This window comes from Solanum pennellii, chromosome 3 (genome assembly GCF_001406875.1).
Source record: "Solanum pennellii chromosome 3, SPENNV200".
Classification (NCBI taxonomy): domain Eukaryota; kingdom Viridiplantae; phylum Streptophyta; class Magnoliopsida; order Solanales; family Solanaceae; genus Solanum; species Solanum pennellii.
The window spans coordinates 66221075-66237124 of record NC_028639.1 but is presented as its reverse complement, the minus strand read 5'-3'; the positions used below and the strand labels follow the sequence as shown (position 1 = coordinate 66237124).

Genomic DNA, 16050 nt, shown 5'->3' with positions numbered 1-16050 from the left:
CATATATCTGTCATTAAAACGTAATAATTGATAATTGATCAACAACGAAGAGCTAACTTCGTTGCCAGTAATTTTAATTTAAAAAGTTAAGGTAAATGATTACCGAGGAGTAAGGACTTTATTCTTGAAAAAGGAAAATGGAAAACCTCTTAAATGGTATTTTCAATTGGAGATTCAAAAAAATAGAAAAGGAAGTTATTAGATAGTGATCTAAATATTAGTATTTGTGTCTTCACCGGAAAACCAAGGAAGAATCATCAACACTAAATTTTTGTCCTTGTTACTTGTGTTCTTTTAGTAAGAAAGTCAAACTTTACTAAATTTGAAATAGATTATAGATATTATGATGAAGTTAAACATGAATTACTATCTTTTCATGGAAGTATAATTATAGTCTAAAATCATAACTTTTCTGTGGATGTGATTTAAAAGACCGATGAAAATATAAGGAAACAAGGAAAATTACAGTTATTGTATATATCCCAATGCTCTATACAGCAATAGCAAAACATGGCTAAATCATATATTTGTCATTAAAACTTAACAATTGATACTTAATCAACAACTAAGAGCTAAATTCATTGTCACTATGTTAATTGAAAAAGTTAAGGTAAATGAAAAATTAGAACTTAATTCTTGGAAAAAAGAGGAAAACGAAAAAAAACTCATAAATGGTATTTTCAATTTGATATTCAAAAAATAGAAAAGGAAGTTAGTAGATCGAATATTAGTATTTGCACCCTCACCAAAAAACCAAGCGTCTTTTTTACTTTATTTACTTGCTTTTTTTAAGTAAGAAAGTCAAAGTGAACTAAATCTGATATAGATTTTAGATATTACGATGAAGTCAAACATTTTATGGTAAGAAATTCATAATTTTTCTCATGATGTTCTTATAAGATTGAAAACAAAAATATAAGGAAGATGATTCACAAGGATAATTACAGTGAATGTACCCCAACTCTTTGTTCAACAGTAGCAAAAATTGTCTAAATCATATATCTATCATTAAAACTTAACAATTGATACTGAATCAACAACTAAGAGCCAACTTCATTGCCACGAATTTTAATTTAAAAAAGTTAAGGTAAATGATTACCAAGGAGTAAGGACTTTATTCTTGAAAAAGGAAAACGGAAAATCTCATAAATATTATTTTCAATTGGACATTCAAAAAAAATAGAAAAGGAAGTTATTAGATCGTGATCTAAATATTAGTATTTGTGCCTTCACCCGAAAACCAAGAAAGGATCTTCAACACTTAATTTTTGTCCTTGTTACTTGCGTTCTTTTAGTAAGAAAGTCAAATCTGAAATAGATTTTAGATATTATGATGAAGTCAAATCTGAAGTTCTATATATTCAATGAAGTAAATTTTAGTCAGAAATTCAAAATTTTTCTTCGGATGTGATTTTAAATATCGAATATAAAGAAGAAAACATCTTTTCAGTCTCCCAATTCACTCTTCATAAACTCTGATTTTGTCTTGGAACGTCCCATAACTAGATCCGTAACAGGGGACCATAAAATATTTTCAGCTTTCAAGTTTGTAATTTTAGTGACTTGTATTTTTTTAATGTTTGTTTTATAGGGTTTGAAGAGTTGAAGACAGTTAATTTCCATAGTATTCATGTGAATAAACTTCACACAATAGCCAGGTCGTTGAGTGTTGCTCCATTTGCTGGTTAATCTGAAGGAGACAATAAAGTTTTCTTGTTTGTGACCTGCCAAAGTTGTAGGCTAATGAAATATAATGATAAAGCTATTTAGGGCAAAAAAAATTGCTGAGCAGAAGTTACTTGAGAATGACATTGCTGGAGCTCAAAAAATTTTCATTGAAGGCTCAAAATCGTTTTCCAGGTCTTGATGGTCTTTTTCAGTTCCTGGAGGTGGTGGCTGTTTATTTTCTCATGAGAAGAAAACTTATGGTGAAGTAGATATATACAGTGTTCTTTCTCTCGGGCTCTCAGCTGATGATGAAACAATAAGGAAACACTACAGAAGGCTGGCTCTAGCTTCACCTTGATAAAAATAAATCCGTTGGGGGGCAGATGGGGCATTTAAGATTATATCTGAAGCATGGAGTTTGTTGTATGATAGACCAAAAGAATGATGGATGACAATAGGCATGTTACGAGGAATGCATCCATGCAAGGCAATCGGCACGAATTTCATAATTTCTCCATGAACCGAGCAAGTGCAAGAAACTCAACAAATGCTAATTTCCAGCCCGCTCCCAAACATCAAAAGTTGAGACATTCTGGACATCTTGCAATACACGCCAGATGCCTAATGAATACTTAAATTTTCACCTAAACAAAAGTATTATGTGCCCCAAATGTCACCGGTCCTTTAGGGCAAGGGAGGTAGGTGTTCCCGTGAAAATTGAAGCTGCTTCTTTTTCGTGGTCTTCCCCTCCAGCAGCAGCAGGGTACAAACTATCTTGCTGCCAATGGATATTCTGTTTCAGGTGTAAAGATCCCTACAGCTTCAAATTCAGTACAGTACAATCTGGTTATTCTGGCTTTGGCTCAACAGTTAGAGCAAACATTCAGTAGGATCAAGTTTTTAAGAAGAGCGATTGCAAACAGTGTGCATGCCACTACAGCTGGGAAATCTGCACACTCGGCCAGCCAGTTGGTGGAAACTTGAAGAGAGCTAATGCAGAAGCAGCTCTGAGTGCCAGGAGACTTTTCTGAAGAAAAACAATTTGTTCATGAAAAACTGATGCTGGTGTTTTCCTGATTAGTTTCCACTTGTTCAGAAGCTGATAGGCAAATATAAAAAAGATGCATAAGATGAGTTGAAGTCAAAATTTCAAAGAGAAGGAATGGTAAATGAATTGACTGCAAAAGGTGAATCTAGTAGCCAAGAAACATATATGGAAATGAAAAAGGTGTTTTGAGAGCAGAGAATGCTACCATTGTGGTAAGTAACAAGCCCAGGAGTTCAGGGGAGTTGTCCAATTCAGGAATTCACAGTATGCTGGTGAAAAAAGCTAGGATGGAGATCACCAAGAAGCTTAAAGAATGGAGCACAAATGCTACTTCTCAAACTTCATCTGAGAAGGAAAAAGAAGAAGCAAATTGCTCGTGAAGTTATCATAAATGATCTGAGAAGGGATAAAACTGCTCATGATGCTGGGGTGGATCCAAAATATCATGCGAGCAGAAAAAGTGGTAGGTCTTTGGTGCTCTGTTTGATTTTTAACCAGAAGCTACGTCAATGACTGTTCCAGATCCTGACTTCCATAATTTCGACAAGGATAGAATGGAAAAATCTTTTGATGAGAATCAAGTCTTGGTTGCTTATGATAATGATGATGGCATGCCACACTATTATGAACTGATTCGCGATATGATATCTAAAATCCATTCGAAGTGCAATTCTGCTGGTTGAACTCCAAAAACAACTCAGAACTCTGCCCAATCAATTGGGTTGGTTCTGGCTTCCTCAAGACCAGTAGAGATTTCAGGATAGGCAAGCAAGAAATAAATAAGATGCTTAATTCTTTTTCCCACTAGGTCAAGTGGGTGAAAGGGGCTGGTGGTGTTATCCAAATTTTCTCCAGAAAGGGGCATGTTTGGGGTCTGTACATGCATTTGTCTCCTAATGGAATGTGCTAACTTTAAATGATATGATACACAACTATGATATGGTGGAAATGCTTGGCAATTGCACCGAGAAGGAAGGTGTCACTGTTTTTTCATTAGTCAAAGTAGCTGCTTCAGGTCGGTATTCCATCAGTATTTAGACCCTAATATCTTCATATTCCAAGGAAAGACATGTTTCATGCTCTTATCAGGTCCTTTCATATTTGCTCATAGGTCAAAAAGCTCCAAATGCTCCCATTGGTTGCTGGAGTTGGATCCTGCAGCCCTACCCTTGGAACTTTTTTTTTTTTGAACTTGGTGACTTAGTATTATATCACAAAAGCACATGCAAATGCACTTTTGAGATGTTCTCTAACCTTATATACAATGCACTCCAGACTCCACTTATCTATTTCTATATTGAGTTATAGAAGCAGAGTCTTTTGAGTATAATTGATTACACCAAAAAGATAACAACAAAATGCAGTTTAGTTTGACTTCCTGCACACTTTTTTCTTTGCCTTCAAAACATCTGGAATTTCTCTCTTTCCAGATAGCTCATCATATTAAAACAGGGATGATTCTCCATCTAATTCTGTCTTTTGCAAGGACACTTGCCTCCTCCCAGCTATATAAGGCCTCAATAACTCTCCTAGGCATAGTCCAGGATATGCCTTTAAGGCTCAAGAAAATCCTCCAAAGCTGTTGAATATATTTGCAGTGTAGTAATAGATGGTTTATAGTTTCTATGGTTTCCCACATAGGAAACACCTAGAGCATAAGGTTATCCCCCTTTTCATTACATTGTCCTAAATGGTTGCAATTTTTATGAAAAGTTGCGACTTTTATGAAAGGTTTTAACTTTTTTGAAAGATTGTGACTCTTTCAAGGGGTTGTGACCTTTCCGGTGAGGCACAATAAGAACATTTTCACACTATTCTTTGTTTTCTATATAAATTGAGGGATGTCCTCTCATTTTAAAAAGACCAATTTTCTTGACTTCTTCATTGAGTGGTCGTTGCGGGTTTCCCTTGGCATAAAAAAGTATCACTTAAAATGTTTTGATTTTCATGAAAAGATATGTGAATTAAATATAATTAATGCATAGATATGAATATTGGTGAATAATCATTTGTCATGTTTTGTAAAAGAAGCATTTGAACTATATTGCCTTTATTGGACCCGATGAAACTTTGTTCATGGGTAGTGCTATAGTAATCAAATTGGATGTTATGGTAAGGTCCTTTTGAAAAGGATATTTGACAAGGTGATGACTTTAGTTTGTATCACATAAAATTGTAAGAAATATGAACAAATATTTGTGATAAAAAGCTACCTCGTAGAGAGCTTTTCAAACTCAATATTTTAATTTGTTCTCACTTGCTTGGGTTAAACTATGTTGTGACATGAACACTTGGGACATGTTAATTACAAAACCTTGTAAGGAAAACCAATCAACTTAGAAGTTTTGTCTAATTTTGAGTGCAATAAATAAAAAGGTCAAGTTTTTGTGGAATCTAAGTTTGCTGAGCATTCTTATAAATCTCTTGTAAGGAATTCTAATCCCTTAGAGTTGATTTACACCGATATTTGTGATATGAAGTTAACACCATCTCGTGGTGGGAAAAAGTACCTCATAACTTTCATTGACGATTGCATTTGATACAGTTATGTCTATTTGCTTAATGGTAAGGGTGAAACAATAGAAACGTCTAGGCAATATAAAATTAAAGTTGAAATCAATTGAGAAAAAAAAAAGTGATAGGGTTGGGGAATATAAATCTTCTTTTGCAGAAATGTGTCTGAAAAGTGGATTTATCCATCAAACTATTGTCCTATTCACCTAAATCTAATGGAATTGCAGAATGAAAAAAAAACTTTGCGGGAAATGATGGTTGCATTACTTGTAAGTTTAGGTTTACCACAAAACTTGTGTGGAGGAACTATCCTTACTGCAAAAAAGAACAATAAAAAGTTGTCTTTTCAGAAAGAAAACAATTTTGTCTCAAGGACACAATCTTTTCCATACGAGAAATGGAAAGGGCTTACCGTGGAGTGTGGATCGTAAAATTAGACTTGAGTAGTCCAATGAAAGGTCAAAAAGACACTGGAAAGAACAAAAGGAGAATGTACTTAATAAAGAGAATCAGACATGTGTAAATGTCAAAAGAACATCTACTTTCTTCGGATCTAATTTCTAAACATTTTCTATGTCTTCTATGGACCCATCTTTTGAAAAGATGGTGAAATAGTTAGATAGATTCAATCTTGAGCAATCATAATGGAGGTTAATTGATCTTTCTCCAAGAAATGAACCTTTAAGATCATAGTGAACCTTTAAAAGAAAAATGAAAGCTGACTATTGACCAATTTAAGGCTAGACATGTAGTCAAAAGATACAAAGAAAAGGAGGTCTCGGTTACTTTGATACATGCTCTCCGGTAACAAGGATAACATCTATTAGAATGTTAATAACTAGTGGCCTTGCATGATCTTGAAATTCATAAAATGGATGTTAACCCCAGAATTTTGTGGTTTCTGGTAAAAAAGAAAGTATGTGAACTTGTTAAATCACTTTATGGACTAAAACAAGCACTCAAACAATGACATAAGAAATTTGACCAAACTATATTGACAAATGGATTTTAGAATAATGGAAGTGATAAATGTTTTTACGTTAAAATCACAAGGTCATTGTTTGTTTGTATATTGATAATATGTTTATCATCAGTAGAGACACTAATGACATAAATGCTACTAAACATATGCTAGAAAGCAACTTTGATATGAAAGATCTTGGAGTTGCTGATGCGATTTTAGGTATAAGAATCTTTAGATCTCCATAATGTTTAGCATTGTCACAATCTCAATGCATTGAAAAGGAACTTAACTAGTTCAAATATTTTAATTTTAATATTGTCAAGACCTCAATAAATATGAGCTTTGCATTTCAAAAGAGTGAAGGCGAAAGGGACTCACAATTGGATTCTAGAGTATTGGTAAGTATGATGTATATCACGAAGTGTACGCGATTAGATATAACATTTGCTATTTATAAACTGAGTTGAGTCGGTTCACAAGTGATCCCAGTTGAACTCATTGGATGACAATGAAAAGAGTTTTGGGGTATTTAAAACATACTCGAAACTATGTCTTGCATTATAACAAATATCTAGAAGTATTGAAAGGATATAATGATGCAAATTGGATCATCGGGATCATCCGCAAGTGGATATGTATTTATTCTTTGGTGGAGGAGCAGTCTCTTAAAAATCTTCCAAAAAGACATGTATCACTGGCTCCACAATGATCTTTGAGCTAGGTGCTCTAGATGAGGCCGGTGAATATGTTGAAATACTCCAAAATTTCTTGATAGATATTCTTTTTTGGCTCAAAGCTTTGGCATCAGTATGCATACACTTTGATAGTCAAGATGCAATAGGTAGGGCATGGAACATGATGTCAACCAACTCAATTCATTCTTATAATGAAGATAATGCTCGGGAGCAAGGATACAACATTAAGGCTTGTTAATGAGTTAATAAAGCTTAAAGTTTTTAATGATTTGCTAAGTTTGACGGATTTGACCAAATAGTGTATTTACGTGATAACACGGTTAGAAATCACTTATGTGAGTGCGAAGTGTAAGCCGCTTCAAAGAGGATACTTGTCAATGGTAAGGGGTTGATTGTGTGACATATGGTTGTCCAGGTATACACCAAAGATTGATGGTTCAAAGATGTCAAATCTTCCGATTGACCGAGTATATTCGATATATGTTCACTACAAAAAGTTCAAAGGGAAACCTATTTTTCAGATACAATTAATTTTTTCTTGTAAAGTACACATACTTGTCCGTTTCTTTGTCTTGAAGTCATTCCTCATTCATGCGGAGGATTTTGGATTTTAAAAGGTGTGAACTGAAAATGAAAAGTTGCGTATTTTATAAAGAGTTGTGACTTTTATGAAAAGTTGCGACTTTTATGAAGAGTTGTGATTTTTATAAAAGGTTGTGACCTTTCCGAAAGATTGTGTTTTTTCCAAATGGTTGTGACATTTTTGGTAAGGCACAATAAGAACATTTTCACACTACCCTTTGTTTTCTATAAATTGAGAGATTTTCTCTCATTTTAAAAAAATTAATTTTCAGACTTTTGCTACTACTTAATCTAGTGTTCTAAGTGCACTTTAGTGACATTTAGTGGTTTGCTGACACCGTGTTTTTAGGTTCCAATCATCTGTGAGTAAGATCGTTCTATCCTGGGAGGATATATTTCATTAACCTCAGATACTTGAGGAGAATAATTTCCTTCAGGGGACACTATGCATTTAGTGGGCTCGATTTTCTTTTTTAAGAAAAATAATTTGCATATTGTTTCTAATCTGTTTCTAATTCTATTTTCTCTACTGGTTTTAATTTTCTAGTTTTGAAAATGTTCTTTAAACTTTGTTGTTTCTTATTAAGTTCTTCAAAGTTTTTGTTCCAAGTATTTTAGGAATATAAGATGAGCAACACTTTAGCTATCAGCCAAGTAAAGCATAAAACTTTGTGTGGAATTCTACACTTCTATACTTGTTTTATTCGTGGTGCTGACTTTGATCCGTCAAGATGTCCCATAAGTTGATGGTCTTTGAGTAGCATCACCAGTTGGGCTTTCCAAGTTGAGAAATTGAGCTTACCTTGCAATTTAATAGGTAACTAAGATGCGGGTTTAAATTGTACAACATGAATGACAGAGGAAGCGACAGAAGGACTGCTAGTGGAAGCAAGTGACAACTGAAGGGATTGTATCAACAGCCATAGATGGGGAAAAAAATCTGATTCGTGAGAGGCTTTGATGGCTCGGATACCATATAAATTCAGATAGACTAAAGTGGTCGAAAAGATTATCTTATTCATTCAGTACCCAACATTAAATACTACAAATAAGAACAACTTGCAACTAAACTTAACGAAATTAACTACAACCTTAACTCCTAAACAATAGGAGGAGTCTTCTATTGATACTCTAAAACAGTAACTCTTACATAACGAATAATTACAGTAACTAATGCTTGATAGGAGTCTCTTCATCCATTGGTGTTGCCAACTACAAAGGACTTTTGTCTCTCTACTTTTACCACATGACCTTTCTAATTAAGTTTGAAGTATCTGCAACTTTTCCCTAAGCTTCTCTTTCAACGTCTGTCATGATTCTAAGAAGTTCCAGTGGTTGCAGGATCTAACAACCAGTGGGAGCATTTGGAGCTTCTTGACCTTTGAGCAAATATGAAGAGACCTCATAAGAAAGTGAAACATCTCTTCCCTTGGATTTCATGAGTGTTGTCTAACAACCCATATTGACATTTATAAATATTTCTTTTACTTTTTCATAGGTTTATCTTTTAACATATTATTTCTAAGTGTGACTTAGAATTTTGTATGATCCTATATAAGTCATATTCCATGTATATTAGTAACTCTAATAGTCTAGAAAGTAGTTCTCGTGCATATCCTAAAGCCAATTATGACCTTTAAAGATTAAAAGTAGTTTTTTTTGTTTACCACTCGGTGTCTGGAGGCCGCATTATGTCTTCGACTAAATCTAGACTGCGCATTGCCGGACTATTCAGGGTTGGCGCTCTCAATATGATTTTCTCCAGACCCAAGGCTTGAACCCGAGACTTCTGATTAAGGGTGGAGCAAAAATGAAGTTGTAATAGTTTAACGAGATGTGATTCTTTAATACATTGCATGTTAGTTACGTTATCGCAAAATAATTTATTCTATAGATGAAATTTGTCATATTTGTGGAATGGAACCTGAAACCTTAGAGCACATTTTTCATTTGTATGTCATGTAAAAGATGAGACCGACATTTAGGCCGAATTTGCATGGTATCTTATATTTTGTTGCTTGATGGAAAAAAATAGTTTTGGAAGTTAGTTTTTATTTCTGATGTAACTGGCAGTACATATCTATTTTATGGATGATGTGAAAGGTAGAACAACAACAACATATCCCACAAGTGTGGATGTGAAAGGCTAATAATAAATATATTTTTAATTCAGTTCTATGGAGTGAAGGTGATGTATTATTCAAAGCCTTATTTGTTTGACGAATTTATAACTAGGTGAATAATGTTAAATGTTATTCAAGATGTTGTTGTTAATGTTAATTTACTATTTTTTTATCCAAAGTTGTGGTGCTTTGTGTTGGTACAGGTTTGGATAAAAAGGTTCACAAGAGAGTATTATAATGGTAGCCTTGAAGGCTAATGGTGTTATGAATTCATGTCGGTGGTAGTCCAATTCATTTTCTTGGAGAAGTCATAATAACATGAGTGTTGTCAATAACAAAAATAATTCAAATGGCTGCTAATTATGACTGCAAAAATATAAGTATTTTGTTATATTCGTCAACAATGATTCAAATTTGCCAGCTGAGACTAAGTTGAGGTGTTTTAGATGTGCACTCTCAAAGTTGGAGTGTGTACTTGTCAACTGAAGCTAAGTTTGAGTGCTTGTTTATATACATATAATGTTTCTCAGTAAAAAAGGTGATTTTATTAATTGCTTTGAATAATTTATATACAATCTTGAGACAATTTTTTAAAAATTGTGGATCGTATTGAGTGTGCCACGATTTACAACATAGAGATTGTTGGAATCCTACTAATATTGATTCATGATATACAATGTGCCTGTACATGGACAAATAAAAGGTATAAAAAGGCTGCGTATCGGACAAATAAAAGAAATAAAAAGCTCTTGTTTTGAACAGTGCAACAAATCTCCTATTTAAGGGTTTTGATTGCCCTCAACCTGGTGTTTCCTCTGTTTCAGAAGGTATTAATTCTTTCTTCTCTGTTGTTTTCAATTTCTAGTACAGCATTTTTTCTTTGATTTTTAGCTGCTATTAATCGTTAAAACCCATGAATTGCAAAAATGGGGGTATATCGAATAATGCTAATAGCTGATTTGAGTGATGAGCTACTTTAAAAATGGAAGGATCATGGTTGCATTAACACCTTGATCTGCAACTTCTGTTGTTTCTGCTTTGATTGTTAGAATTACTAGACCCCATGACATGAATGTAGGCGATACAAGAGAGGCGCAACCCTAGTAATTGAATGGCCATGGTTACGTTACCTATCTGGGCAAAACATTACTTCATTAATTTTTACTCCCTTGTTCAAATCCCAGCGGAGACAAAACATCACCACCCCTCTTTGTTAGCTGCTTCTGCATTCACAAGTTCAATTTGTTGTATAATGTTGTGTGTATACGTTCCATTTGCGCCTACCACACTAGACTATGTGGGTCTATTCTTGAAATAACAAAGGTAGTCGAAAGAAGCAGCAAAAGGGAGATTGACCATCAAGTTGCCTAGATAGGAGTTACATCATTTATTTTTGACATCTTAATATGCCTTGGTCCACCATTTCATCTATTGTTTTTATTGGTATTTTTCTTCTAAAGTTAAACTTCTAGTTGATATTTTCATGAGTTTCATATGCTATGTAGGATTTAAGAGTTGTTGGGGAAGCATACTTTGTATACGGAGGAGATGGAATCGGCGAATGTAGCATGTGAGTGCAAGAAGGACTGCCTGTTGATTCATAGAAAGAGGGTTCCTTCTTTCTATAAAGCAATGACTGACAAAAGTTGCTTCCAAGTTCTGGTAAAGTGTGATTCTAGTGTGCACTTATTTTCGCGACTTTAATACTCGTTTTAAATTATATAGTTGGTTTTGATCACCATATGTGCAATTAGTTGTTCTTGTAGTCAATTGGCTACTTGTTGTTTTGCTTGACATTTTGAAGATTGACCTTTAATTTAGTTTTTTTTTTTTACCCTCATCAATGTACTAAAAATTTGTGAAATATTCAAAGAACCTGTTACATTTCGGGATGTCAACTTTTGAGCATACCCTTCTTCTCCATAGAAAACCTTTCAAACACTCCTAAAAAAATGTAGTTTCATATCACCATATTTAAAGCAGCCCCACACACAGAAGTCTGTTATAGTATTAAAACTCATCGTTGTTTTTTCAGATCGTAAAATTAGATTATTACTTTAGTCCAAGAGGATTAGTAGATTCCTGTGAACTCAGAAAGTCAAAGTTCAAGAATATCTCTTAGGATGTAAACTTGGAATGAGGAGATAATAAGCTCCAAAAATTTTAAACTTTGACGTAGTTACAAAACTTCCTGGTCTATTAAAACCATTTAACACCAGAAAAGAAGTTAACTTATTTTGATGAAAACATGGTCTTGCTTATGTTCAGAACTTCCTGACGAATTTCATTTGAGATAAGATTCAGTTTGAACCTTTCCCATCTGAAATTAACTGATTAATAAAGTACAACTCGTAAGCGATAAATTTCAAGTTAATGCTCTTCTGAATGTGAGACTGGTATTCACTTGATGTAAAATTTAAGACGATAATGAATCAGCCATCCAAACTTTGACAATCCAATTGAAGAACAACTTAATCAGGAAGCATGACAAATGTAATGATTTTGAGAGAAGATGCCCTACTAAGGAGGAATGGTCAAAGTGGTACTGTAAGTTTTCCACATTAAAATTTTTGAGACAAAGCAAAATATGTACAAACTCAAGGATCCTTAACATCACAAGTGTTCTCCTGAAATTTCTAGAGAGAAGACTTGAATGCACAAGGTCTAGGATCTTACCAATTAAAGGATGGATTGCTGAAGTAATAATAATGTGACCTTTCATAAAAGGGATGGGAGACAGATCATGCATGCTGCACTCATTGCTTATGAGTGTGTGGATTCCATTTTGTATGGGGATGAACCTGGGGTCGTTTGCAAATTAGACATTGAAAAGGCATATGACCATGTAAACTGAAAGTTCTTGATGAATGTTCTCAACATATGGGTTTGGTCAGAGATGGTTGGGTTGGATTGCATTTTGCATCAGTGTGTTAGATTCTCTATCCTTGTGAATAGGAAACAAATGTTTTTTCCCCTTATGAGACAGGACTTTAGACAGTGATCTTCTTCCCACCCACCCCCTTCTGTTCATTTTTGCAATGGAAGGCTTTGACAACCTGATGAGGATAGCAATTCAAAACAGGCGGATCAAAGATTTCCAGATAGGTGGTTACATGAGATAAGTTAAGGATATTTCTCATCTGCTCTATGCAAACGACCTGTTATTTTTTGTTAGAAACTAAGGTGGAGAAGATAAGATTCATCAGAATGATGTTGCTGATATTTTTGAAGCCACTTCTGGTTTGAAAGTTATCAAGGGAAAAATTTGTTACCAATTAAGGAGGTGACCAATATTCAGTTTATGGCTAATATACTAGGTTGTAAAATGTAAAACATGCCCCCAGTCTATTTGGGCATATCACTTGGCAACAAACACAAGGATGCAGAAATATGTGATGACATGATGGAGAACAAAAAAAGGAGATTAGCAAGATCGAAGGCTCTGTATTTGTCACCAGGTGGCAAACTTACTATCATCAACCCAGTCTTAGATTCTACCCCATGATGGGAAAATCAACGCATTGAGAAAATCACAATGAATAACTTGAGTCTGCTGTATTTTTGGTGTAAACACCCCCTGGGGGCTGTAAATCCCACCTCATCAGTCTTTTGCTGATGAGCCTTTTGGTGTGAATATAAAGTGACCTTTATCAAAAAAAAAAAAAAAAGGAGGTTTTGACCTACTTAGTTCTTGAAAATATCAAAACAGATATCTTTGCAATAATGGTCTTAGGTCCTCCATTCAGTAGAGTAAATTATCTTGCATGACATAAAACATTTGTCCCGTTCAGATTCTCATGATTCCAAATCCTTAGAGATAAACACAACTATTTAAGAGGACGAAATAAATGCCACTAGTAACATAATTCAGACACCTAGCACTTTTCCATTTTGGGACCTCTATATATTCATCCCATAGCACTTTTGGCACCCAATGCTTTGCTCTTTAACAATTTACTCCCTACTTCTGCCCATTATAAAGGCAATTGGGAAAACCTTGCAGAATGCAAATGTACCCTAGGAATAGTGAGCTAGTCCAATCAATCATATATTGATTGGATACATAAGTAAGCTTGATTACTTTTTCAGTTATGGTATAGATGGGTGTTTTGCTTTTTTGTCTGTCTGATCTTCCTTTCAACCATTTGCCATTCATGTATAAAACTCAAGAAATTTTCAACCACTTGATTATCCTAATATAAGTTACCTTTTCAGGTATGTACCTATGCACTTAATAATGATCATAATATATGTTGGTCAATTTTTGCAGTAGAGACCAAATGACCTGTTTAAGTTTTAGAACTCATGCCAAACACCTATGACTTGTGAAACATCTTGCTTTCAAAAGATTGCCTGATCTAAAAGAAGATCTTGGAAAAGATTTCTTCAATATTTCTCATGAGCTATTGCTTCTACCATATCTATGAAGTACCTCCTTAACTCCCCCAAGGAAAATCATATGTGTTATATTACTTTAAGATGACTCTGCTTGAAGGACTTAAAAGTCCACTTTCCAATTTTTAAAGAGCTTAATACAAAAATGAAATGATATATGCTCATAATTTTTAGAAAGAGAAAAACTGCATATGAGCAACTTTCGCATTTGGACCTACCATAGGTGTTTCCATGGACTTTCTTCTTCTCAGACAGTCCTTGCACTTTGCAGAGCAGTTAGGCAAACTTTCTCATTCACTCACTATATGATTTTGTATCTTCTTTTAGTTACTTGAAATCATGTAAATCTATTAAGGTCAACATTATTTCTGGAATATTATTCACAACTTACTTGAGTAACTGTCACATTTTTAGTGTGAAGATGATAAACATTTAATGAACTTTGAAGATTCTTAAAGGAAAATACTTGACAGTGCTATTGAGGCATTTGCATTTGTGAATCTTAATTTGTAGTCTCTAGCAATTTTCATGCTTTATTTTTATCAGTTACTTTAACCTTCCCTTTGCCATACCATGTATTTTATGCTTGTTCAAATGAAAGGGATGCATCGCTATCAAGTTTGCTTTGGCATTAGTAGTATAAATAACTAGTAAATGGGCTCGCGCTTCGCAGTTAGAACATTCTTCTTTAAATTTATTAGAAAAGAACTTTTCTTATATTTTGATGTTATAGTATTTTTATATAAATCTGTTTTTAAGAGTATAAAGGTTGTTCAATTCTAGTTTACCATTTGTTTTATTAAAAGAAAAGGCAAAATTAAAAATCATAACACTATTTTCTCCTAGTTTACATAATTTCATTTTACCATGGTTACATAGTGTCTTTAATTAGAGACTCAAATAAATATTTTTCTCAATTTTCTTTGTACACAAACAAAATAATACTAAGCGACCCTTGAAAAGGATGAAAGAGAAGTAAGGGATAATGGAAAAAAAGTTCAAAAAGTACTTCGGTGTGAGAGAATAGTCATCATAGTGTATCATATAATTATAATTAATTGCTAATTTTAATTCTATCATTTGACTTTCTATTTATTTTTTTACTCCTATTATTATTAACATTATTATGACAACAACAAAAAATCATATAAATTTTTAGGCTTGATCTCTTGGAGAAGAAAAGGTTTCCTTGGAGAATGTTGTAAATAAATGTATTCTGTAAAAGTTATTGGTCAATCTGCAATAGTTGGATTTACATATAGTTTGTACTAACAGATACTTATAACAATAACTTTAGAGAAACATAAACAACAAAGTTTAAAACATGTACTCAAAAACAACAATTAATATCACAAGCATAAATTAATGACAGTAAGAAAACATACCAGAATCTGTAACAATAGAATGAAACAGAAAGAAAAAATCGAGAATCGAGCCTACTGAATGTGCAGTGTCTCCTTAAGATATCATTCTCCTAAAGTACTCGAGGTTCAAAGAAATAGATACTCTCAGGATGAAACAATTTTATTCATCAGTGTAATGATACAAAAACAATAGTGTCACTGAGCAGCTCAACAGAAACAAAGTATACAAATATTTAATTGTACAGAATAAGAAGAAGAAGAAGTTTAGAATCAAATATTTAATCATGCAAAAGAAGTAGTTCAATATTTTCGTTGTTTTAAAATTTAAAATGAGAGGAAATCCCTCTATTTATAGACAAAGAAGGGCAGTATGAACAAATGCTTATTGTGCCTTACCGAAAAGGTCACAACTCTTTGAAAAGTCACAACTCTTCGGAAAGGTCACAACCTTTCATAAATGTTACAATTTTTCATAAAAATAGAAACTCTTCATAAAAGTCATAACTTTTCAATAAAAGTGCAACTTTACATGAAAGTCAAAACTTTTCATAACACAACTTTTCATGAAAAGGAAAGGCTAACTTTGGAAACAAATAGTTAAAAGGAAATCCTTGCTTGTGGTGGCGCCAGGTAGGTGGGCCTAACGTTCTCTTTTATATATATATATATATATATATATATATATATATATATATAT

General features: G+C 33.6%; 1 protein-coding gene across 6 annotated transcripts in view; it reads left to right on the top strand.

Annotated features, from left to right (window-relative positions):
- LOC107014749 overlaps nucleotides 1-16050 on the top strand; it is a 38966-nt gene that overhangs the window by 16353 nt on the left and 6563 nt on the right. Inside the window, exons 3-5 of one of the 6 annotated variants that reach the window (XM_027915843.1) lie at nucleotides 1592-3731; nucleotides 8813-10421; nucleotides 11100-11256. In XM_027915843.1, coding sequence (XP_027771644.1) covers nucleotides 11143-11256 — 114 coding nt within the window. In that variant the 5' untranslated portion in view covers nucleotides 1592-3731; nucleotides 8813-10421; nucleotides 11100-11142. Of the gene's footprint in view, nucleotides 1-1591; nucleotides 3732-3805; nucleotides 4091-8812; nucleotides 11257-16050 lie in introns of those variants that run through there. The other 5 variants (XR_003577525.1, XR_003577526.1, XR_003577527.1 and 2 more) reach the window with 5 other exon arrangements.